The 25,455-nt window shown below is 43.3% G+C and overlaps 1 protein-coding gene across 2 annotated transcripts in view; it reads right to left on the bottom strand.

Annotated features, from left to right (window-relative positions):
• Window positions 1–25,455, bottom strand: part of LOC138266369 (sodium/glucose cotransporter 1-like) — a 223,536-nt gene that overhangs the window by 4,798 nt on the left and 193,283 nt on the right. For both annotated transcript variants that reach the window (XM_069215104.1, XM_069215105.1), the window contains exons 11-14: window positions 19,984–20,134; window positions 9,086–9,254; window positions 1,233–1,448; window positions 458–572 (exon numbers count right to left, since the gene is read on the bottom strand). In XM_069215104.1, coding sequence (XP_069071205.1) covers window positions 458–572; window positions 1,233–1,448; window positions 9,086–9,254; window positions 19,984–20,134 — 651 coding nt within the window. The remainder of the gene's footprint in view (window positions 1–457; window positions 573–1,232; window positions 1,449–9,085; window positions 9,255–19,983; window positions 20,135–25,455) is intronic.

Here is a 25,455-nt window from a genome sequence, read left to right as displayed (position 1 = left end):
GAAGAATTATCTTGCAGACAAGTTTTTTTAATAAAACGTCTTCCGCAGGGGAGGTTTTGGAAAGTTTATAAACCTTTGCAAAGGGAGGCGTTTGTAAACTTTGTAGGCATAATTTAAATTTTGCTCAATCTTAGCCTTTGGATCTGCTTTGATTTTCACTTATAGGGGTTTCCAGAGCATAGCTCAATGAAACCTTCACTAGTAGGGTATCAGTGAGTTGCGTACATGCCCTGAGTTAGTCAGTGAGGTAACTAGTGTTCAGATTAATTCTGCTTGTTTGATTGCAGTTGGTGCCCTCAAAAGCCCCCACATTTCACTCCCTAGTATTTCTGCCCTAGGGGAAGGAGCGGTACTCCTGCTCCTCGCATGTGCACACAAGTTTCCTTGGCAGTGAACAACTACAGCTCTAAAGGGGTCAAGAGTGTACTGCGTGAGAAGTGCCTGCTTTAAGACTCACCCTGGTCCTCTTTCTCATCAATATCAGGTTCTTCTTCATTTTTCCAGTCGTCTTCTGCGTCCAGGTCTATGCGCTCTTCAGTACTATTCCGCAGAACCCAGCACAGACGGTGAAGCTGCAAAAGAAGACAAAAGTGAGCTCTACCCACCTTGGCAGCCAACCGCAAGACCACCAACTTGATGGAAAAACTACCTGCAATCACCTCTGAGAAAGAAAGGACTGGGTACATAAAACGGTTCTCCACTAAACAGTTGAGTTACACTGTTTTTTGCCATAGGTTATTATGAGTTTTTAATTTTCTTCAAACAGAACACACAAGATAAAGTTGGTTTCAAACGATTTCCACCATTGTGCATTTAAATGTAATTTGGTGTACCCTTTTATCAAGTTAACTGAGAGGAAAAGTACGCAACCCTGCACTCAAGTGCAAAATGCAGATCTTCAGATTGCCGTCTACATATTTTGAAAATTGAAGATGAGAAAAAGTGTAAAAAAAAAGTTTCTGTCTTATTTCAGCGATGTTTTAATGCAGTGTTACTTACTCAGGGGACCCAATACTCCTAAGAGTAGAGCAAGGGAAAGCAAAAAACACGGTGAACCAGAGGAAAACAAGAATCAGGAACGACATAAACTATACTGACAAACCAAAAAATGTGCACACCTCTACTGTGCACAACTCTTTGTCTTTTGCTGAAGTGATGAGTAAACTGGCTTAGTCCAGCACCATAGGCATTAAGAAAATACGAATATGAAACAGATATAAATTGTGACGTACGTGTTTATCCTCAATGGCTGGTGTCATGAGCGAGACCCCGAGGACGATCAGGCTGGAGGCAACGAAGAGAATGATGGCAAAGTAGAGATAGTGCACTCCACAGATAATTGTGGGACAGTTACTGGGGTTCTGGCAGCTTCCTGTTCCGTAGGCAAATTCTGTGATCATGCGTGACAGCCCAATCAGCAACCCAATGACCAGGCCCCAGAATGCCCCCTAGAACATGTGCAGAGAGGAAGGACAGGGTTAGACAATGGAAAATTGCAATTCAAATGGGTTTCACCAAAAACAAATATATACACATACACTGCAGTTTCATATAGCACCAACAATGCTCAAGCACATTGGATCTCTTTACATGAGCACCAGATTACATTACATAAAGTCAGATTAATTGTATTCTAAGTACAGGAAATTAAGTGATTTGCTCAGATCCAACAACAGGAGTCAAACCTGGCTCCCCAGATCCAACTTTCGCAGCTCTGGCCATTAGGCCACATCCGTATTTCGCAATTTATGTGTAAGAGTCATCAAAGTGGGATGATTGTGAATGTTTGCATATAGTGAGCACATTCTCTGTTGAAATGGATTTGTGAAGTAAAGAAAATAGCAGCAAAAATTACTGGAAGGCTCACCCGGAGTTGTGTTTGGGAATACTTGCAAAGTTCTGTTTTAAAACTGGATTTAGGGACATCCTTTGCACCAGTGGTGCTGAACTAATTTTCAGAGTGGAGGTGCTGACTTCAATGTTACATCAATGAAGTCATAAAGACTGTGAAAAAATCCTAGTTTCTCACAAAGTGTAGCAAATGTATTCAACAGGAGAGTGGTAAGGGGGTAGTATTAGGCTGGTGGTGCAATTTGGATCACACTGTTGCAAATATATTACTAAATCATCATTCAGTAGCGCACTGTTATTTACAGACAGACCATTTTAAATGGTCACTAAATTTGCACTGACATACATTTTTACTGATAAAACTATATAGCGCACAAATAATAATGTATGGAAACTGTATTTCAGTGAATAGTTATCCTTTGTTCATCACCCGGTAAATGTGTCTTAATTTGTTTTGTTCCAATTAAAATCTTTGTTTCCATCACACTTCAGATTTCCCAAAAATATCCTTCATTTTTGCTTTCCTAACTGCTGATATACTCTAAAATATGTATGCAATTCATTTATAGGTGTTTAAATTGTGTTGTGGGTTACAAAATAAAAGACATCCTATAGCCTTCCCTTTCACACTCTATGTACCCCAGCAAGGTTGTCGCTTTCAAAACTCCTCTCATTTTGGAATTAGGGAAAGAAAAGTAAACTCCAATCCCCATGTTGAACGAATGGGCAGCAATTTGTCAGAAGACACAGACTGACATTTGACCTCTATCCTTGAAGGTCAGCAACGTGACAAGATAAATACAAAACGTAAAGGTTCTTGCTCTTTCGTGACCCATCAGAAATTGGCTGACCCACAGTTTGGGAAACACTGCATTAGACTATTGAAAGCTACATTCCAGAAGGACCTCAGCACATAAATGCAGCCCAGACCATAAAGCAAGCAAATTACTTCAGAATATCAAATTCAGGGGGACGCAGCCCTGCCAAGTGCCACGCATCACACGTTAGAATAACACATTTCCAGTCATTTTCCAGCATTACCGCAATGCCTGAGATTGTCACGTCAGTCCTGAAGTGCGGTAAAACCTTCTTGTTCATTTCTCACTTTGCTAGGTAAGCTCCGAGTACTGTTTATCAAAGGCCACGAGGTGGTGCTGGTGTACAATGGGAGGTATAGCATTCTCAATATATTACGATATTTATATGGTTCCATCATCTTCATCACTTGATTTTGCTTGCAAGAAAGTGTCACTCATAGTCGTTGAAATGTCCCTCATAATTACACTGACATTATGAAAATGTCACGCATAGCAATCTGAAACCTTGGCAGCTATGGGGGCGTGGCTGGCAAGATGGTCACAACAGGCTTTAGAGGCCGCTTCTGAACCCCCATTCAATATCCTGTATCAGCATGCTCCCTGGAGCCTACTGGGACGCACTGATTGCGCACAACAAGATAACTGGCGGCTGGGGAAAACTCTGGTGGCCCCCCCGCAGTGACTGTGGAAGTGTCCATTCTGGAGAGCAGGCCCGTCGGGTTAACGACATGGCCTAGAAGAGCTGACTGACCAGGGAGACGAGCTGTCTCCTACACTGCACCCCCCTCACCCCCGGGTGACACCTGCCCAGGGGGCAGGGGTGATGGGGCACGACAAAGAAGCTCCTTGAGCAGTGGGCAGGAGCCCAGACCCCCGCGGTGCCACTGCATCAGGCCACGTTTGCAAGGATGGCAGCCCACAGTGGGCTGATCTGGTGCTGTTCGCTCCCTTTGGAGCCTGCAGTTCAGCCTGGGCAATGCTGGCTCCCCCGATCCTTTCTTGGGGGAAGCCATAAACTGTGCAAACTGGGCTGATTGCCCCCTGCGGCTCTGCAGAAAGTTTGAAGAGTTGGACTTGTGCGCTAAGATCCTGCTGCTGTGAGTCTGGCTGGCGGTGCAGTTAAGGGCCCAGGGGACATCCGGGTAAGGAGTGGCAACCTGACCTGCTGCTAGCTGCTGGGAAAGACTGCGGGAACCGCATTTGAGTGTGGCCATCCATTGAGGTACCAGTGAGTGCATGGCAAGGGGGGAGCTATGGTGATCTCCCCCATCCACCCACCCCAGGGACTGATGCAGTGGTGCCACTGAGCGGCCCCCAGAATGGCCCTTGGAATCTCTGTGACATTGGCATGCTTGAGAGTAGCGACTCCCCCCACCTCCCCGGTGGTCTACCAGCTCTGGAACCTCCTACAGGCCTCCCTACTTTTCCCTTTTGTGGGACTGCTGCGGACGAACATTAAGTATGCTGAGTCCATGCTTGGGGGGGAGGTGGCCGCGCTGCTGTTCCCACAGACATATCAACCCTCCCCTGCTTGCTGCACGATGTTGGATTGTGGAGACTGAACGCCCTCGCATGGAAGGCTACCGGCTCCCTGTGCCTCTCGAACCATAGAGGCGAGGGGGACTCAGGCCCCCTTGTCATACACCACCTGAGTAACCAGCCTTGCTTGTGAGCGGTGCCCTGGGCTGGTGGGTGCTTGACTGAATATGGGTAAGGACAGGCAACTCCGGAGCTCCCAGCAGACAAAAATGGACCAGTATACACAGTCAGGCCAAGACAAATGTGCCCCCGCTGCACCTGGGGGAGAGGGGAGGATTGTCTGACACTGCTGTGGCCCAAATCCTTGCGCCCATTGAACGCTCCTGAGCCACACTTGAAACAAAAATAGACTCTAATGCCCTGAATGTTAACCTCCTGTGGGCGGATCTTCGTAAAGTGTTGGAGAAATCAGAGGGAACACGGCAGATGGTAAAGCTATTCCAGGAGGGAACTGGTGGAGACCTTCAGTCAATTGGACATGGACAGACATTCAAGGCGTGGGAACCTAAGATTTGTGGGGTTCCCCAAAGGTGTTGAGGCTGAAGAACCAGAGCTCTTCTTGGAGAAGTGGATCATGTCGGTGGTGGTTCCAGATAGCCTTTCATTGGTGTTTGCTATCCAAAAGACTCACAGGGTCCTAGCTCCTCTGCCCCTCCCAGGTGCGCCCGAGGGCAATCATTGCAAAAGGCCTTAACTACTGCGACAAGGATGTGATTCTGCAGACGGTCCACAGGGCAGGTGATCCTACGTATGGCAATCATGTCATCCATGGCTTCCCAGATTATACTCAGAAGGTGCAGCGCCTATGGCAGTCCTTCACTACAGTTAAACAACAATTGTGGTCTAAGAGACTACGGTACATGCTGCTGTTTCCAGGATGCCTGAAGATCCTGCACAGGAGTTGTGCCCATTTCTCTGAAACTCCAGATGAGGCACAGAGTTGGATCGAGGAACACCTGGGCACCGGACCCCTGTCTGAGGTGGGAGATTCATTGGATGCCTGGAGGCGCTGGAACCCAGGGGCGCCAGTCCCGGGACCCCCAAAAAGGACTCACAGACACTGGAGAGAATTGTTGTGCAGCAGGCTGGTACATTGGATGTTGAGAGCCAGAACTTTAAAAGGGAAGAGGACAGGGCCTAGTGGTGGCGGTGACCTCGGCGGCAGCCAAGGACTTGGCCACTCCATCAGTGAGTGGGCTGGCAAGTATGCCCACTGGGACTGCATGTTGGACGCCACGTGTCATAATCGCTGGAGATGTATGGGCACGCAGTTGAGACCTCAGATGACTGGTCAGCAGATACTGGTTCGGCCTCTACAATGGGAAGCCGTAAGCAGCAAACTGGGCTATGGCTATAACCCTCTATTCAGGAAACACGGCCAAACTCCAGAAGAGGCTGCAACGCATCCAGAACACCTCCGCACGCCTCATCCTGAGCATACCCCGTCACTGCCATATCACGGACCACTTGAAAAACCTGCACTGGCAGAGAATCACCTTCAAACTCCTCACCGACGCTCACAAAGCACTGCACAATACCGGACCAGAATACCTCAACAGATGACTCTCCTTCTACACCCCGACCCGGCATCTCCGCTCTGCCGACCTCGCCCTCGCAACCTTCCCCTCCCTTCAGCCCCCCTCTCCTCAGCGCCTTGAGACCCTCACAGGTGAGTAGTGCGCTTTAAAAATTCCTGATTGATTGATTGAGAAACCCATTGAAGTTATTCATCCAACTTTTTCCACAAATATTCTGGCAAATGAATATGATGCTAAAACAAAATGTAACAAAAAGTTCGAACAGCTTGTTTCCAAGCTCAAACATGGTTCTACCCACATTCCTAGATTTTAAATCCATACTGTTCTGCACTTCAATCTGTACTACCTGAATAAAAAAACAAGAGATGGGTCCAGAGAAAGCATGTGGTGCACAATAAGAAACTGAATATAGCAACATCTCAGTTTGTTTCAACTTCTAGTCAACCGCAAGTGTAAACCCCAAAAAGGATTATAACTTACATAAACCAAACAGCAGCCAGTAACGATAAGGAGATTTCAAATCTGATATCTGGCAGATGTAACACTATCATTATAAACATGCCTTAAATTGATAGACTGGTACACTGGGGGGCATTTTGAAACAAAGTTTTTGATTGTCTCAATAGCAAGGTGTGGCCTCGGCTGGTCCGACTCTCAGAGAAGTATGCAAATGAAAAAGACTACCTATTGTTTACTGTGAGTAGTTCAATAACTTTTTGTGGATACAAAAACTTACTGGAACCAATAAGGAGGACTAAAAAGTGTCTAGAAAAAGCTCACAACTGCGACTTGTTCTTGACTGGGATACAGAGCAGAATGTCTTTCGTCGCCCCTCATCCTGGAACTTATTCTTACCCAAATCTACTCCCATCTTTTAAACTGCCCTTTCATTTCTCAGCAGACCCATTTATGAAATAAGAGATCACATGTAGACCCCACAAGGTAACTGTACTCCAGTGCCTTATCTCCAACAATCATTTAGACACATACTTTGAACCTCTGCATTTTGTTTATGTACCCCATACCTTTTACTCTATCCCTGGGATTTATTGTTATGATGTTTGTGTGTTCGTTTTCTGATGCCTGAAGTCCAACTGAGATGTGTCACTACTGCCCATAAATACATGCTTTTCCTGCGAGGCCCTGAGGATTAAGGAAATGTGAGCGCAAGCAAATATCACTGTCCACATTACCCCATTGTTTGGTTTATAGTTTCGAGGATTCCATGAATGGAAGGGTGACTTTTAGGGTCCCTTCTTCCCAGGTACCGGAACCATATAGGCAAGCCAGACCATAACATTGATGCTTGGTGTTAAGAACCATTAACTATCTGATGCTGACATGAACTACGGGAACATCTAACCTTTAAGATAGACGAGATATAAGGGGGTTACTACGGATGATGCTTGAGGATTTAGTCCATCGACTTATGGTATGAATTTTGACTGGATGGGCTATAGGAGGGGGATCGAATGTGGTGTAGGTGGATGACCTAGAGTCAGGTGAAGGGGTGTGACGGAGTAGGTGATGAGGCTTGTACACACCCTTAGGTTTGCATGTTTTTGGAAATAGGCCTTGAAGTTGGGCTTATGCATGCGTTGCAAGCATAAGAACATTTATACTCAAACTATGTTTCACAAAAAGTGGAAGATCTTATTAGTAGATTATAATTAACATGGATAACAATAGTGCTTTGGATGGCTCAGAAGGGTTTCTTATTGTGTTTCTGCAGGTCATCTGGATTCTGGAGACCAGCTTGGGTCCAATGTAAAGTGGCTGTCCTGATGAGGGTGTTTTTTGCTGAAACGTCCATAGAGATATTTGTGTTGCCACTGAATGAATGTGTATGATCTACAGCTATTAAAGAAAATAGGTGCAAATTGAGAAGTAATAAGGAAGATACAATTGTTTAGTCATTGACTGACTACATACGATCTATAAGCATCAAAGAAAACAACTAGAATTTGAGTAAAAATAATGAACTAGCTGTACAGTTCAATTATATTGATTCTTGCTATAGGAGATATGTGTTCTATAACAGATGTATGTGTTTTATGAAAACTGATGGATGTAATGAATGGAGGGGTAGTAGATGTGCATGATGAATGGAGGGGAGTGCGTTGTAGTGATGCATTCTCTTGGCATGTGATCTGTAGTTTATGATTTTCCATTATAATGATTTTGGAGACATATTGTGCAATATCTGGCAAGAAACTGTGATATTTACAGTCGGAAATTGTGCTATATTTGCACAAACTGAATGAACCAGAAAAGGAACAATAAATAAGACAGCAAAGAATGAGCCTTTAAGATAATTAATGGAATTTTTGAGACTTTTATGCACGAGTATATTATGGGAAGACAGGTTTATTTCTTTAGCAGAAGAGATGAGAATGCAGAGAGGTGGGAAGAGATGATTAACCAACTAACGGTTTCTCTGCACAGTGATGTGCCCCCACTTGAGGGCCGGGATGATCCCTTATAGATTGGTGCCTGAGGACCGATTGTGAAGCCCGACACAGGAGGGAGGAGGCATGGATTATGTAAGTGAGAGGGAGGGCATGCCAAATGGAGATTCATTTGGTGAGCCACGCAGGTGCGTCCACAGATGAACTTGGCAATACTTAGGCCCATATTTATACTATTTAGCGCCGCAGTTGCGTCATTTTTTTACGCAAAAGCGGCGCAAACTTACAAAATACAATTGTGGCCCATATTTATACTTTTTAGCACTGCATTTGCGATGCTTTTTTACGCAAAAACGGCGCAAGCTTACAAAAAACAATTGTATTTTGCAAGTTTGCGCTGCTTTTGCATAAAAAAATTAGGCAAATGCGGCGCTAAAAAAGTATAAATATGGGACTGTATTTTGTAAGTTTGCGCCACTTTTGCGTCAACAAATGCTGCAAATGTGGCGCAAAAAAAGTATAAATACGGGCCTAAATGAGAAGACTACGCCTGAAGCCAAGCCCCTATGCCGCCATTGATGCCACTACAGATGCTTCTCTTAGGTATTTTTCACGTTACTATTTCACAGACATCTTTGTTGCACGATTGATGAATGAAATGCTTGTTATGCTAAATGATATCAAGTCTTAACAAAGGAAAATACCAAAGTCAGCAACAAAATAGGCCCTCACCCCCTACCCCATCCCTTCGTCAATGTCTAGTATCAGCAATATGAAATGAGCCACACACTTTTACTAATCCCTTTCTCAGTATGGGGGGGTTTAGGAAAGACCTCCCAATTAGTCGCAGAGGTAGCTCTGCACCTTGATTATTTTTAAGTACCACAGGGTTCAACTAAGTATGTCCTTTTCACCCATGGTCGTCAAATACCTGTTCATTCACTCGCTTGACAAATATGGCAAGCAGGAAGACTGAAGCGATGGGAGGACCCAGGTAGCTGGTGACGGACTGGATGTAATCAAAGAGCTGCCCACTCTGAGCCGACTGCAGAATGGGGACCCAGGCGATGCTGATGCCAATCAGGAACAAGATGAATACCCTACAAGAAGAGTGAAAGATGAAGAACAGACCAACAATAATGACCAGTCTGCAGGGTATCATTGAGTAATCAGGAACTGAGCAGTGTGCAGGCACATGTAAAGAAAACCAGCCAGGTTGATCTCAGTGTTTGCATTCACTGTAGCAGAGAATTTTTCAGTGGTAAAACAGAGATGCAAAAAAAATATTAATTCTCCAAACATCAACAACACACACGGATCTTGAATAAACTATAAATAGCCTAGCAATCAGACTACAATAAGGTTTTTATAAAGTCCCATATGTTACCATTAATCCAGGACACTTGAGGACAAAGAGAAGATGAAAGCAATATAAAGAGATGTAAATTCAAAGGGGGGCATAATAATAACACTTAAAACCTCACTGAAAGGAGTCTGCTCTGGTTAGACCATGATTGCAGTAGACAAGGTCTTCAAGTTCTACACCAAGGGCCAGAGGAAGCATTTTGCATGGTGCAAACTGCGAAAATCGCAGTTTGCGCCATGCAAAATGCTCATTGCGATGCTCATTCACAATTTGCGAGTCGGTACCAACTCGCAAATTGTGAATGCGACTCGCAAATAGGAAGGGGTGTCCCCTTCCTATTTGCAACTCGCATCGCAATGCTAAATTGTTTTGTGACTGCGAATGCGGTCGCAAAGCAATTTCGCAGTTACCACCAGTGTCACACTGGTGGTAACCCATTCGCAAAAGGGAAGGGGTCCCAAAATGTTTTGCCCAAAATGTTGTTTCAGAATTTTTTTCTAATCTGAAAAAACGAAACCAAATGGTTCCGTTATTTGTTTTATTTTGCAACTCGTTTTCCTTTAAGGAAAACGGGCTGCAAAATAAAATAAAAAAACTGCTTTATTTAAAAAGCAGTCACAGACATGGAGGTCTGCTGTCTTCAGCAGGCCGCCATCCCTGAGAGTGCAGGGACTTGCTATGGGGTCGGAAAATGTGACCCACCTCATTAATATTAATGAGGTGGTTCTTTGCGACCCCATAGCGAATCGCAGACGGTGTCTGAGACACCGTTCTGCATCCGATTTTGCGAATCGGAAATTGCGAGTCGCACCGACTCTCAATTTCCAATTCGCAAAATCGGAACTTCCTACATCTGGCCCCAAATGCTTTGCGAAACAACTGCTTACTTGGGAATTCCATGAAGCTTGACAAGTTTACTTAGTCACATGGAAATCAGAAGGTGCGTTCGCCACAGGTGTGCAAGTTTCCTTCTACCTCAAAATCTTTGATGGCTGAGCTTGGAGGAGTAGAAGTGCCAGATCACTGAAGCAATGGATTGGAGGTAGGCTGATGGGTAAGAGTCAGCTGAGTTATGATGGTGCATTGTGATAGGGTACCACTTTCATACAGCACAGCATCCACACTTTGGCTCCCTGAATTAATCAATACAGGGCTGGTGCACTCTTCAATGCTGCACTCATGTTGTCTATGTTTTCAGATAAATGAGACAGCCAGATTCTTGACTTGCTAGACTTTAATGTGTGTACGTACAGATGTCAAATTGTGTGTGAAGGTAACAGTCTGCCTCGCAGTCTTGGCACAACTGATGTAAAGAGCTATTTGTCACAGGGCTAATTTGTGGCACAAAGGATAAGATGACCTACAAACCAAAGAAGAGCATTTCCTAAACTAGTCACTGACAAACAAAAGGCAACTCTTTGACTAATAGAAACTGGGCACTTACCAAAATATGTGTATCAAGTCACCTGGAATTATTCAGCCAAATATAAGTCAGCAATCAACTAACCATTCACTCTCTCAGAAACATCATCAAACCAATTATAAGTCAACTGGTAAACTAACTGGGAATCCTCTATCATGAACCCTTAAATCATCAAACAATCATGAATCATCATCTACCCAACTGAACAGGAACTCCTGTTACCTAAAATAGCAACCATCAGCCCTCAGCAACAATCCAACTAGGTAACCGTTCACAAATACTTTTAAGCCTATCAGACACCCACCAATAGACCAACGTCATCCAATCAGGCTCTAACAAACTCACAAAGAACTAGCTCCCCATCTACTCTTACTCATCTCTAAACCAAGAGATACAGAACTCCATCAAGAAACTACATTTATTGCTGGGTTTCTTTCATTTTGGCAGAACATACAATCCTGACTATGCACAACACATAAAACCTCTTTATGATCTAATTCGTCCAGATTTTTCAAACACTGGACACCCAATCCCACATGCATCCTCAGACCTTTACAACAAGACATGCTAGAAGCACAACACTTATACACACACACACACAACAAAACAGATTTGGTCATCAGAATAATTCCTGGTGCCATCTGGTTCACCCATGTCACATTTAATGAGGGTCACACAGTAGCCCTTGCATCATATCTGTACTCCAGTGCAGAGCAACTATTTGCACCAACAGAAACAATACTCACTGCTGTACAGAAACACATAATTGTTGTTACCCTAGTACCAGCCCTTGAGGCTTTCACCAAAGCCAGCATTCAAAACATGAAATAGATTGTGCGTGATTCATAGTACTGTGCCCAGTCCTACAATGATTACTTACATCACTAGCGACTGAACAGGTTCGGAGACTCAAAAAAGAGCACCATCAGACACAAAAACTTGTGGGGGAGGGTATCAGATCTTAAGGACAGACTACCAAAAGATCATGTAGTTCATACTTTGGGTCATGGGTCATCAATGTGTAGGACTACATGTTGTAGGAAACATTTTGGCTGACGAAGCTGCCAAATACACAGTGGCTATGGCTTCTGTTGCTGCAATTACTAGTTCTCATCTGAAATTGGAAGACTTTACCAAAAGCATACCCTGCAAAATATTCCTAACACCTCAGTGCCCAAAATATTGCATTTGCAAGTATCCCAGGGGTGGGTGATTGTGGATCCCCAACCAAGATCAGAGATTAGATCTTATTAAAGCAGTGCATGAGGGACGCTGGTGTAGCGGTTATCATCTCCTGACTGCAAAAACAATATAGGTAGCCAGGTCTATACAAACAGACCAAACAGTATGTCATTTGTTGTGACATCTGCCAACAAATTAAGGGGTACACAATCAAACACCCTCCACAGACACTCCTTTAAGTGTCTAATAAACCACTACAATGTGTGTACCTGGACCACTGCAGTCCCTTACAACCTGATGGTGCATACAAATACATCTTAGTCGCTGTAGACTCATGTTGTAGATTCCTATGGGTATGGCCACAATGATCAGCTGACACCTCAAACTGTTATTAGAGATTTGCAAGTCATTACAGAGACATATGCAGTTGTAGAATTCCATTCGGACCAGGGCCCTACCTTTGCCTCCAGGGCATTCAGGGACACCATGGCAACAATGGGCATTTGACTCAATTTCTTATCTCACTACCAACCTGAGGGAATTCGGCTGTGGAGTGAAAAAAACAAGACTTAAAGCAATCCTTAACAGCGAGAGTATTAGGTTCTGGTTGTAGTTGGCTTCATCACCTACATGGGGTCCAGAGAGCAATACATAATCTCCCCAGAAGGTCCTTGGGAGGACATGCCTCTTATAAGCTCTTATTTGGGATACCTATGTATATCCCAGGTCTTGATGAGCCTGGCCGTTGGCGACAGAAACACCTTTTGACATAAATGAACATGTCTCTGTTTTACAGGAAATATAACAATTCCATGATGAAAATTAATCTGCCTATGCTGCCACTCGGAATGAGGGATTTGCCAACAACATCTACTGGCTGGATTCCTAAGGTTGGGGATCTAGTACGAGAAAATATTGCTGTGAAAAAGGAGTCTGGTCCATTATATAGAGCACCGATTCCAGTCCTGGGAATACACGGTACCAGAACTGTCATCCTACCACCACTGCCTGGTTCTAAAGAAAATTGCTTTGTTTCAATTGACAATGTCAAATTGCACCATGTGGCCAATCCTGCGCAGTAGACCATGAGGATTCCTGGGTAGTTCCCTAGCCTCCCTCACTACCCAATGGGATGTTTCTCTTTAAGCACTCAACAATTCTTCTGCAAGTATGAATGGTCTAATTGTCTCCCCAAGGTTGGAGAGAGTGGAGAAATAATATTTGTTACTTCCTTTCACTACTTCACCAACAAGAAACGTCCAAAACGTAGATCTCTACTATTCCAATTCAACATGAACAGATGATACAGTTTATTATGAATCACTCCCATTGGGTCCATCTACCAGTTCTGCACGACTCCTGTTTTTGCACAAACTGCTTCTGGTCATTTTGTCGACACTGATGACTTTTCTACAAATTCCTCTGCATCTGTGACTGCACCTGTCCCAAGAACACGTAAGCTTTACAAATGGCTTAAAAACAATTATTTGATTTGTCCATGGTACTATCTGTAGATACTACTGACATTGCTTGCCTTCCTACTTTGGATTGAGTTTATCATTGTTTTCTTTTTACAGATAAATGGTCACTATCTTCCTGTAAGGTCTGCTGCTGAACTGGTGGATGAGGTTTTAACACTATACCTTTCGTCCCATAAGGCCCAAAGAGACTTGTCCCTTGTGAACAATTCAGCTGTTCTGACTACCCACGGGATTGTGTGGGATAAAGTACCATATGATATATTTGGACCTACTTAGGTCATTCAAATTCCATTTGTTTTCAAAGTTTCTATGAATTATGCTATTATACCTGGGGTTGTTTCTGATAACTGGGATGTTAAAACAGTTGATTCCATGCTTTCGGAGCTTGATATTATACTGTATTTGAAAGTTAAGAGGTATATACGAACGCAGCAAATTATGGGGAAATATGCTTTTACCATCATTACGGACATTACTTTCTGCACCGAGCTAGTATCCAGAGATCAGATTTTAATTACACACAATGGGAGCATTGTTCAACTCCACTAGTGGGAAGTTCCAAAACATACATTGAAAAGTTTGCATATTTTACTGGGCATGATACTAAATGCAGAGTCATATTATTTAAAATGACCTCCTTCTAAGGTCAGAAAGATATAGCTAACCGATACAAAATTAATCTATTTGGATTCCTTTGTTTCCCAGCTGGACGTTGAGGGCTATGAGTTTTGGAAAAACGCGGTTGATATGAAGTATATGGGGAACACAAGCTTGGCGAATACAGGGCATGGAAGCTTTATTTAGGGCATGCCTTATTCCTTTTCAAATTATATTTTTAAATGACACAGTTCAGCAAACGACTTGCCTGGGGTTAGCAAAAATAAAAGAACTGAATTCGCCTAGTATCCCAACACCAGCTAAATTTAACAATTGGCAGGCCCTTCTAAATGTCACCGAAGAGCAGCTCACTAGTTGGGTTCAGAATGGTACTTTTAATTCCTCTCTTTCACGTCCCGACAGGTGGGTATTGTGGCCACTGGACACTAATGGTTGTCAGGCATGTTTTGTAAATTCCACCTAGGGTTTCAGGGCAAGCAGACCAAACCCTCAAAGCTAAACACTCAGGTATAATTAAAACATACAGAGTGGGTAAACTTTACCAACAGTGGTTACGTTCTTCCACATTAGCATCTGTCAAAGAACACCTGAGTCTCCTTTCAGAAGAAGTCAATTTACAAGACTTCTAGTTAGGCTCTAGAAAACCACGTTCAAAATGTTTTTATATGCCATTTATAATGAGATCTGGAAGCTTTCGCAAATGGAAGCTGCTGCACGTTTAAGGCAGATTGATAACGAAAACATGGAAAAGGCTCTATCCGTTGTTGATAATGGTGTGAACACATTGTCCAACCGCAGTTACACACTAAACAGACATCATTCAAAATGACATGTCACTTTTATATCATGGGCAGAGTCAACTTACGTCCGCTACGTAGCTGGGTTGGACATTACAGGTTCTTGGAAGTGGCCGCGTGCCCGGCCAGCACGTTAAATCTACAGAGTTATTTGCCACATTTAATTTGACAAAACAACAGCAGATTATGGCTAAAAAAGAAGTGAGTTACATCATGTTAAACATTGCGAAATTGGAAAAGTTGCCTTTTACAGTAGCGGAACTTCCATTGACAGTATGGCTAATACAGGGGGTGATTAATCTGCCCACTTCAACATTTCAGTTCACCAAGTGTTTGAAACATTTTGCAGCTGGCAGATTGGGGCGATTAGGGGACAGCTACATCCACGAGGTGTGGGAGTTACCTTATGATTACGAATGTCTAAACGGCAAAACAGAGGTCTTTCTTACTGGAAGCGAAAGTGAGACTGCTGTTAGTCACTGTATGATTTGTAAGCAGGTGTCCTTACACGCCACTTGCAATGTGGCCATAGCAAACTTGGCTTGCTATCTGAAGGGTACTCCTGTCTCTTTGATTCGCCCAGTATTTCAGATACGTTCAAGTGGAGGTTATGTGATGCTGAGTGATGAAGGCTGTTGCAGGATGAAGCCTGAATTGCCTTCGTGATTTTGGTTTTCCAAATTGTAACTTGCTGCGGCCATGAGTTAGTTCCCTTGATGCAAGAGATAACATTAACAGAAATGTGACCATACATTGCTACTTCAAATTTAAATTTTGACAAGCTGAGCAGACTAAAGGAGCTATTGTTTCAAAAACATGTGGCTCTGACATCAGCCAGAGAGACCTTTGACCTCCAACTAGCAAGGTCATCAGCAGAGATGTAGTCCTTATAAAATACCAACTTCCCCAAACATTTTGGCGAGTTGGTGAGCAGGATTTTCAATCCGTCTAATACTGTGGGAACTGTGCACTTTTTAAAGGCTGTCGGTTCTTGATTTCTTGGCACCTTCCAAACTGTATTTGGAGTGATACCTTTAGCCATCCATTAACTCTTTTTCAGTGTCTTTGGTGGACTTTGGCATTAATAGGCGGTATCTTGCTGTTGCTATTTTTGATACGCAATGGCTGTCCAATCTCAGCAAGGTGGAATGATGGAGCTCCCACCAGCTCATCTGTGTTGAATGATGCAGCTTGAGCTGAATTAGTCATTGTCATTTCGACCAATACTGACCTGTATGCAGACGATTTTCCATTGCTTGTGGCGCTTCTTCAAGTGTGCACCAAAGGTGTGTCTTGCTGTGCAGCCTGTGCCTTCTTTGGACAAGGATCTGTTAATGTTCTTGATGAGCATTCATTCACGGATATGCCCATTGAGACTGCGGTTGATATGTAAAACATCTTATGAGCCCCCACTTGTGGATTTCCTGGCTCCTTCTACATCTGGTACTGTGAGGAATGTGGCCCCCTTGGCCGGTCCGATGGCTGAGGCATCTGCACAGATATGTTCTTTAACTAACATGCTGGTCAACTTATCGCCTGACGAAATAGAGTCCTTCCTGGCTTCCATCACCATTGATGATATCCGAGATTTCCTGCAGGACCACAATTATTGCTGAAATTCGATCATTGGCATTTTTGTTTCAATTACTAAACTGCCCTTTAATGTGGCCTGTCTGTTGGCCTGCTTTGCTTGTCAACTTCAACATTTTTAACTCTTTTATGTATAGTTTAAAAGTGCTAAAAACACCACAAAGGTACTCCAAACCAGTTATCAGAGTAAAACATGACCAAAACTATAAATATCCAACACATGCAAGCAAACACATGAATGTTCAAAGATTAAATCTTAGTATAACGCTCAGAAGCACAATAGGTCCAACTGGGGCTATCACAACGTCTTGACGGAGTCATTTCCAAAAGTCCGACGCCACTCACGAGGGAGTATTGGCCGGTTACGGAGTTACACGGACCCCCAGTAAAGTACCTAGGAAGATGATGAGGAAACAAACATGATGCATTGAGTCGGGGAGGTGAGACGTTGCTGAAGCCAGTGCGGTGTTGGTTCCTTACTGCCACCGGGGAGGTGAGGCGTTGGTTCCTCACTGCTAGGCAGGGGAGGTGAGGCGTTGCTTCCTCACAGTGATGCAGCATTGGCAGCGATTCCTTATGACATGGTGGGGTCAATGAATCCAGCAGGTCAAGACGCAAGGAGACGACTTTGTGGTGTCGCAATCACATCACGAGGTGCAGCGGAGGAATCTGAGCCGGGTGCCACGGATGTCAATGAAACGAGGCTCTGGACTCACGCTGTAGCAGGACTTCAGAGGCACTGCATTGGCGTCGTACCTGCGGTGCCAGTCACGTTCGTTGTATTCAGCCGGGACCAAGGCTCTGGTGCAGGCAGGGGCATGGTGTCAGACAGTGGCGCCAATTCTGAAGTCGCTCGGAAGTCAATGTGGTTGGTTTCATCTTGGCTGTACCCAAGGGCCCAGGACCTGGATTTGACACCACTTAGCAAATTAGGACTCTCAGCAAGAGAGCCCAGATGCAGGCAGATGTTGGCAGATGAAGTCTTTGATGTCTCTGAGACTTCTTAACAGCAGGCAAGCTCAGTCCAAGCCCTCGGAGAACCTTTTGAAGCAGGATGTAGAAAGCACAGTGCAGTCCTTTCACTCCCAGGACAGAAGCAGCAAGCAGCAGGCCAGCATAGCAAAGCAACAGGCAGAGTGGCAGTCCCTCCAATAGCATCCAGCTCTTCTACCTGGCAGAATGTCCTCAGTCCAGAAGGATTCTAATTTTGTGGTGTCAGATGTACAGTACTTATACCCATTTCTGTCTTTGAAGTAGGCAAATGTCAAAGAGAAGTATTTGCAATGCACAAGACCCTGCCCAGGCCCCAGACACATTCTGGGGGGTTGTAGACTGCTTTGTGTGAGGACAGGCACAGCCCTATTAAGGTGAAAGTGTCAGCTCCTCCCACCACTCTAACTCAGGAAGACCCATCAGCGTGGTGATTGGCCATCTGGATATGCAAGGAACACCTCAGCTCCCTTTGTGTGACTGTCTAGAGTGAATACACAAACAGCCCAGCAGTCACCCGGACCCAGGCATGTATTCAGCAAACAGACATAGGCACAAAATGGTTAAGCAAGAAAATGCAAAATTTCTAAAAGTGGCATTTTCAAACTTACAATTCAAAAACCAACCTCACCAAAAATGTATTTTTAAATTGTGAGTTCTAGCTGCTGCCAATGGGAAATTACCCTTAAAAAATATTTCAAAGCAATCCCCACGTTACCCTATGGGAGAGATAGGTCTTGCAACAGTGAAAAACAAGTTTAGCAGTATTTCACTATCAGAACATGTAAAACACACCTGCACATGTCCTACGTTTTAAATATACTGCACCCGGCCCATGGTGCTGCTTTGGGCCTACCTTAGGGGTGACTTACATGTAGTAAAAGGGAAGGTTTGGGCCTGGCAAGTGGGTACACTTGCCAGGTCGAAATGGCTGTTTAAAATTGCACTCACAGACAACGCAGTGGCAGGTCTGAGGCATGTTTGCAGGGCTACTCATGTGGGTGGGACAATCAGTGCTGCAGGCCCACTACTAGCACTTGATTTACAGGCCCTGAGCTCACACAGTGCTCTTTACTAGGGACTTATTAGTAAATCAGACATGCCAATCATGCAAAAACCAATCACCAATACAATTTAGACAGAGAGCATTTTTACTTAAGTACTTTTTAGCAGTTGCAAAGTGGCTAGAGTCCTAAAACCAACAAAACCGGGCCATTAAAAATAGGAGGAAGAAGGCAAAAGGTTTGGTGATAACCCTGCAAAAAGGGCCAGGACCAGCAGTGTGCAGAGATCTCAACCCAGATCTCTGCAAAGAAAAGATAGGAGACACAGTGGCAAGGGTCTCCACAGCTGAGTTTGTGAAAAGCATTTTGTAGGACATGGGTAGTACTACTGTAGTGCTACTTTACATGCTACGAAATTCAGTTTATGAATAGGCCCCATAAACTGCATTTGTAATCCTAAAAGTTCTCATCAATAGATAGCCTTTTATATCAGTTACCACTTTTAATGCTGACTCCGTTCTTGTGTATTGAAAGCTGCACACATTGGACTCCGTTTCTAACCCTAACACAGTTCTTGTTAAGTGACAGCCTCTCACATAGGACTCCACTTGGAGCCCTAATGCAGCTCTTGTCTAGTGACAGCCTCACACATTGACCTCCACTTGTAACCCTGATACAGGTTTTTTGTATTGACAGCACCAAACAATGGACTTCACTTGTAACCCTAACTCAGTTCTCTTTATTGACAGTCTCACACCTTGGAGCCCACTTGTAGGCCTAATTCAGTTTTTGCCTATTGACAGCCTCACATTTTGGAATCCACGTGTAACTCAACTCTCATCTATAGACAGCCTCACACATTTAACGCCACTTGTAACCCTGACTCAGTTTTTGTCTATTGACAGTCTCACACATTGGTATCCATGGAGAACCCTAACTAGGTTCACATCTATAGACGACCTGACACACTCCACTCCATTTGTAACCCTGACTAAGTTTTAATCTGTAGATAGCCTCACATATTGGACTTCACTTGAAACCCTAGATACTTTGCAGTCTATATATAGCCTCACACACTGGAGTCCACATGTAACCCTGGTTTACTTTGTGTGTAGTGACAGACTCACACATTGATACCTACATACAGCCTTTGCTCTGTGCACCAAATGAATGCCTCACACATCAGCCCGACCAGTTTTAATCCTAATTCTATGACTCCATGCCAATTGCTGCACAAGTCCATTGTTTCCCTGGCTGTGCCATTCATGGCGCCACATCTATTCAACCATTTCCCTTCTGCACCCCAATGATAACCCATGCACTGTGCCGATGACTGACTTTGTGTAGGATGCTAACCTGGTCACAATGTTGAACATACCTTCCTGCTAACATGAGCTCCTTTTCACTGGCCTTGGGCCGCACCTTGGTGTAAATGTCCATAGTGAAGAGGGTGCTGGCACTGTTGAAGATAGAGGTGAGTGAACTCATCAGAGAGGCCAACATGACCGAAAGCATCAGACCACGTAGCCCTGGAAACAGAAAAATCCCAAGGTCAGGTGGACATTATTTACAACATTACCTACTGACCACACTCGGGTCACCAACATGGTCTAAACAAAACATAGATCTGCTCCAATGTTTTTACTGAAGGCAATACAGAACAAAGGCATAAAAAGATAAGTGTATTAATTACATCTGTTATCATAAATACTGGATGCTCAACTTCCCAATAACATCACCATGGCACTGTCTTCAGCTGTTTGAGAGTTACAACCTGCTTGAGACATGAGAGCTACTATCTAAACCCTTTCAACAATTTATAATTTGTATTACTCTAGGGACAAAATGTGACACACAAACTTTCACAGTTCATACTATGGCCCATATTTAGACTTTTTTAGCGCCTCATTTGCACCGCTTTTTTATGCAAAAGTGGCGCAAACATACAAAATACAATGGTATTTTGTAAGTTTGCGCCGCTTTTGCGTAAAAAAACAATGCAAATGCGGCGCTAAAAAAGTATAAATATGGGCCAATGTTTGTATTGTGCTATTCTCACCTGGTGTCAGACTGATTCAGAACATGGTAGTAATTCTTATGGTATATGCTTTCTACAACCAGCTAAGAGGGTCCAAAATATAACATACCAAAAGACATAGGATGCTGGAGTCTGTGAGAAAAAGTAGGTTTAAGACAGTACCTAAAGCTATGTCGAGTCTGAATAGTTCTGGACCTAACTGACTCATTATCCAGGGGAGATAGAGTTGGCGAGAAAATAAGTTACTGTTTTTAGGAATACGTGTATGCTGTCAGAATGATGGTGAGGGGAGAGCCTCCCTCGGATCCCTCGTACAGTGGTTCACCCATGCAACTACAGCAGTGTGAAGGATCTGAATTAAGCAAGCTTCCGATGTTCCTGGAGTTTATTGCTGGACAAGAGGTTGTCATAAATGCAGGCATAACCAGGGGTGGCTCCTCCATTAGGGCGGAGGAGTGTCGCCCCTCACCACCCCTCTGCCAGCAGCAGCAGCTGCAAAATCTTTAAAAGAAAACGATAATAAACTTTGTTTATTATCGTTTTCTTTTAAAGGGGCGGGCCAAAGGGTGACGAGCAGTGTGGGGGAGTGCATAGCACTCCCCATCACTGCACATGTATGTTTGGCCGACCGTTTCGGGCCTGCCAAACACACATGCGCAGTAGGCTCTCTCCAACCCAGCAACACAGTTGCCGGGCTGGAGAGAGCCTGCACAGGCTTCCAGTGTGGCTGGAGCGCCCTGGCTGGGCACTCCCAGCCAATCCTGACGCTGATCTAAGCAGCATCAGGATTGGCCGCAGGGCAGGCAGGGAGCCTGTGCCTGCAGCCTGGAGGGACGAGGGACAGAGGAGCGGCGCGGCAGCAGAGAAGGTGTTTCTTTTTATTTAATAGATTTTATGTTTATTTATCCTCCTCCCGGCCGCCTCTTCTGCGCCCTGTGAGCTGCTCCTGGGCATAATAAACTTAAACATGTTTCGCCATCCGTGAACAGGTAGTCTGTTCATATTCTTTCAATTGCACATTATTGTTTTGGAAGTCAGTGCTGCCAACAGTAGGTTGAATAGTAGTAGGATGGTCCTATTCTAGTCTTGGTTTGTTTTAATAACATAAATCTTTAAGCAAGACTAGTGTTTCGAAGATCTTATTTCTAGATAAACCTGAGACTTTAAAAGGTGTTTTTTGTTAAGTACTTGAACATCCTAAGGAAAAGAGAGACAACCTCCCCTACAGTAGTCCAACATACTTATGTTTTTGCTAAACCTACCTTGAAAGGTTCATTAGGGGTCAATGTAGTACTTTTTCTAAGATGGTAGTTTGCCTAAGAAAACCAGTGACGAGATTTTGTTTATGAAGTTTGATTTGAAGTATTCCCATCAAGCTTTTTCATTTGCTGCACTCAATAGGAAATTCTCCAATTCCACATCTCAGTTTCAGGTTCTTTCCAATTCAGTGTTTGCAGTCTGGAAACCATTTTACAGATACTCGAGAAGAGGTGATCTTACCCTCATAGATGATGGGAAAGAAATCTCATCTGACAGAGGCATGGTTTTGAGATGGAGGCTTTAAAAGGGGCATCCAGTGTAGATGAAAAATGCAGTTGTCTTTACCCAGCCCTGCATCATTAACAATCACCTACAATTGGTATTCTAAAATCTTGCTTTGAATGATGACATCTGTTTGGGGTTTGGATCCTGTTGTGGCATTATTCACCAGATGACCCCTATACGTTTTCCAAATACATAAAGATCCAGGTTACATTGATCAAATGTAAACTGCAGGTCGAAGAAAGACAAGGGGCCTTTATTTCCTTTAAGCTTTTGACTATTTTGAGGTCTACTTTGTTCCAAGCAACCCTATCCACTATGTATCCTCAAAATTGGCTTTCTTCATTATTCTGTAGTAGAGCAACCCAGGTCTCTCTGCAGTATGGGCTATGACTTTTGGCCATGTTTGTCTGGAGGAAACATTTAGAAATAGAAGGGATGATTGCTTAGTAGGGCCCAAAAGGCCCCTTTCTAGTAACAGCTACACAGGTCTACGGTGCCATCCTTTTCTGATAGTAACCATTGTGTTTCTTTGTATAACTAAAAGGCTAATTAATGAGCACCTCTGTTTTTTGTCATCAATAGCTCTGCGGCCAATCTCCTTGGAATCATGCAGAAAGTGTAAATGATTAGTGGAGTTAGGGTCATCTTGATCTACTCCAGTCTTCCCCGCCATTTTAGGAGGTTAATGGACCACCTTTGTATTAAATCTTTGATTTTCAGAATGGTGATAGCAGCATTTAAATTCATTGCTTCTTTTATTGTGTTTAAAGTGAAGGTCACATTAAACCTGTGTCATTTAGCATACTCTTAGTACTTAAGATATTCGAGCAAATATTCTAACTTGGTTTATATTGAGGGATCTGCCTGAAGCAACAGAGTATTCAGTGATACTTTTTAATACTGTAGGAACAGAAGTAACAGCACTGAGGCGAAGAATATGACATTCACTGCTTAAGCAGTCTCTTTGTGTGCACTCTTCCCAGATAGAATTCTATTAAAGTCTTCATTCTCACAAATAGCACCGAGTCTGAACTTGAGTATTAGAAGGAATAGTAGGAGGAGAGCGGGCAACCTTGAGAGGTACCTCGTTTTAGAATAAAGTAATCGGAATATAACACGTTTGTCCTAATAGTAGACTTCCATTATTAGTAGAGTGCATTACCCTTGCAAAAAAAAAATATATATCCCCAAGGTTTGCCTTCACTATTATCAAGAGTGCCAACTGTAAAAAGACTATATCAAATGCTTTTGTCAGCATCTAAAGTTACAACTACCTATGCTGGATGTGAAATAGCTGCTCAATAAATGATATGGGCCATTTGAGAAGAGTTGTCCTTTAAGCCTAGTGGCTTTAGGCAGAAATCTTACTGTCCGCATTCACTGGTGTCTGCAACTGGGTGTTTCAGGTGGGTGATTAATTGACACCTCAGGTATGATTTTCTGTATTTTTAAGATACTTTTTTGAGTTTTCAACTGTAAAACATGAATACGGCATACACAAACATACAGCACATAGCGAGATTCTGAGTTAGGAGATGGATGACTGGTTGAGAAACATACATAAAACAAAGATACATCAACAGCAATGACTGCGCCCAGTTTATAAAAGCAACATTCATATACTGTCACCAGATCAACAATCCACAGTTGTGCTGACACCTACATTCACTCCTTCACACAGTAATCAGTCAAGCACCCTTCATAGCAACCAAATATTCGCCATATGCTAGGAAAACTTGACCATTATGTAGTGATGTCCTAAATGGCCATACACGAGCCAGTCCATGCACATCATCCACCTCTCCAGGCTGATGGTATACCTGCTGTTCATTTGGAGATGTATCTCTTCTAGCTATCTTGAGGCCCAATCTATACAGAGTAAATTTCGAATTGGAGAGATGAAGACCATCCTATATGCCCAACATAGTAATATGCGGAGACAGCGTACATATCACCCCCAATATAAATGGAAATTCCAAAGTGAACTGGTTCCCAGAACAGAAACATCATAGAATACCCCCAGATGCTATAATAAAAGGTACCATCTTCAATAGGACAACAAACACAATAAGGATCGGAGGCATGTACCAGGGCAAATAGCCCAGACTGGTGAAAATGCACCCTGTGTAGTATTTTATTCTGCATCAGTCTTGGTGTATATTAAATGGAAACTTCCTTTTAGTGCAGAAGAGCATTCATCATTCCAGTCGTTGTGTAACTCTTTGGGTCCAATGTCTCTCACCCACCAGTCTCCCAGGTCCGGGTGTCAGATAAATTAAGAATTGAACTCTTGAACCAGATATTACACCAATGATTCCTACATCAAACCCAATCCTCAAGTAGAAGGAGTACAAACTGCATTAAACTAAATTCAGCTTATAATTCAAGGAAGAGTTTAAGACCATTACTACTCACTACGTTATTTAAATTAGGTATGATGCCAGTGAGATCTTTTTATGTTGTTGATAATGCAATAGGGGGAGATGATACAAATATTCATTCATTACATTTTATTCCTGGAAGACTGTTGGTGTATCGAGGCTTTTGGAAAAAAATCTTGGGTATTGATAATGTCTAGCTATTTGGTGGATATATTCCTGGTTTTTAGTTTTGAAAGGCTTTATAAATTATCTTGGTTTCTTGATTTTACTGACGTCAGCCCAATATTCTACATGTGTTGTTAGCTCGACATAAGGATTTACAAATATCAGATTATGCCCTGCCATTTTAGGAAGCATTTTATTACATTCATAATTAGAGATTTTTCCATTTAAACTGGTCTCCAGACAGTCTGGGTTGATGTGTGTTTTTAAATCTCTTTTCTATGGTTTTAGTCTCTTTCTTGAATTTGTTATTTATAAGAGCAGAAGTACGTGTATATGTATAATTCCTTCGTAAAATTCCACATGGTTTGAAAGTGAGGTTCACTCCCCTTTTTTCGTTGAAGTAGGATCTCCATGCACCCCTGATGTATGTATTTAGGGCCTGATTTAGATTTCTGTGGACAGGTTACGTACATCTTGTCTGCTGAAATATAAATCCCAGAGGAAATAATGGGATTTATATTGCAGCGGACCGGATATCCGTCAATGTTGTGATGCAGTAACCCATTTGCCGAAATTTAAATCAGGCCTTTATTCTCCAGGGTTTTTTCTTGGGAAGGCTTCTCAGGGTATTAATTATGATATTAATGCAAGCAAAATAGAAAAGACATATAGGTTGGATTATTGGATGGTTCACGCAACAGGTTGCCATCCAAAGGGTTGG

This window comes from Pleurodeles waltl, chromosome 11, assembly GCF_031143425.1.
Source record: "Pleurodeles waltl isolate 20211129_DDA chromosome 11, aPleWal1.hap1.20221129, whole genome shotgun sequence".
NCBI classification, from domain to species: Eukaryota; Metazoa; Chordata; class Amphibia; order Caudata; family Salamandridae; genus Pleurodeles; species Pleurodeles waltl.
Note: the sequence above shows the minus strand (reverse complement) of the source record. Positions and strands in the feature narration are given on the sequence as shown.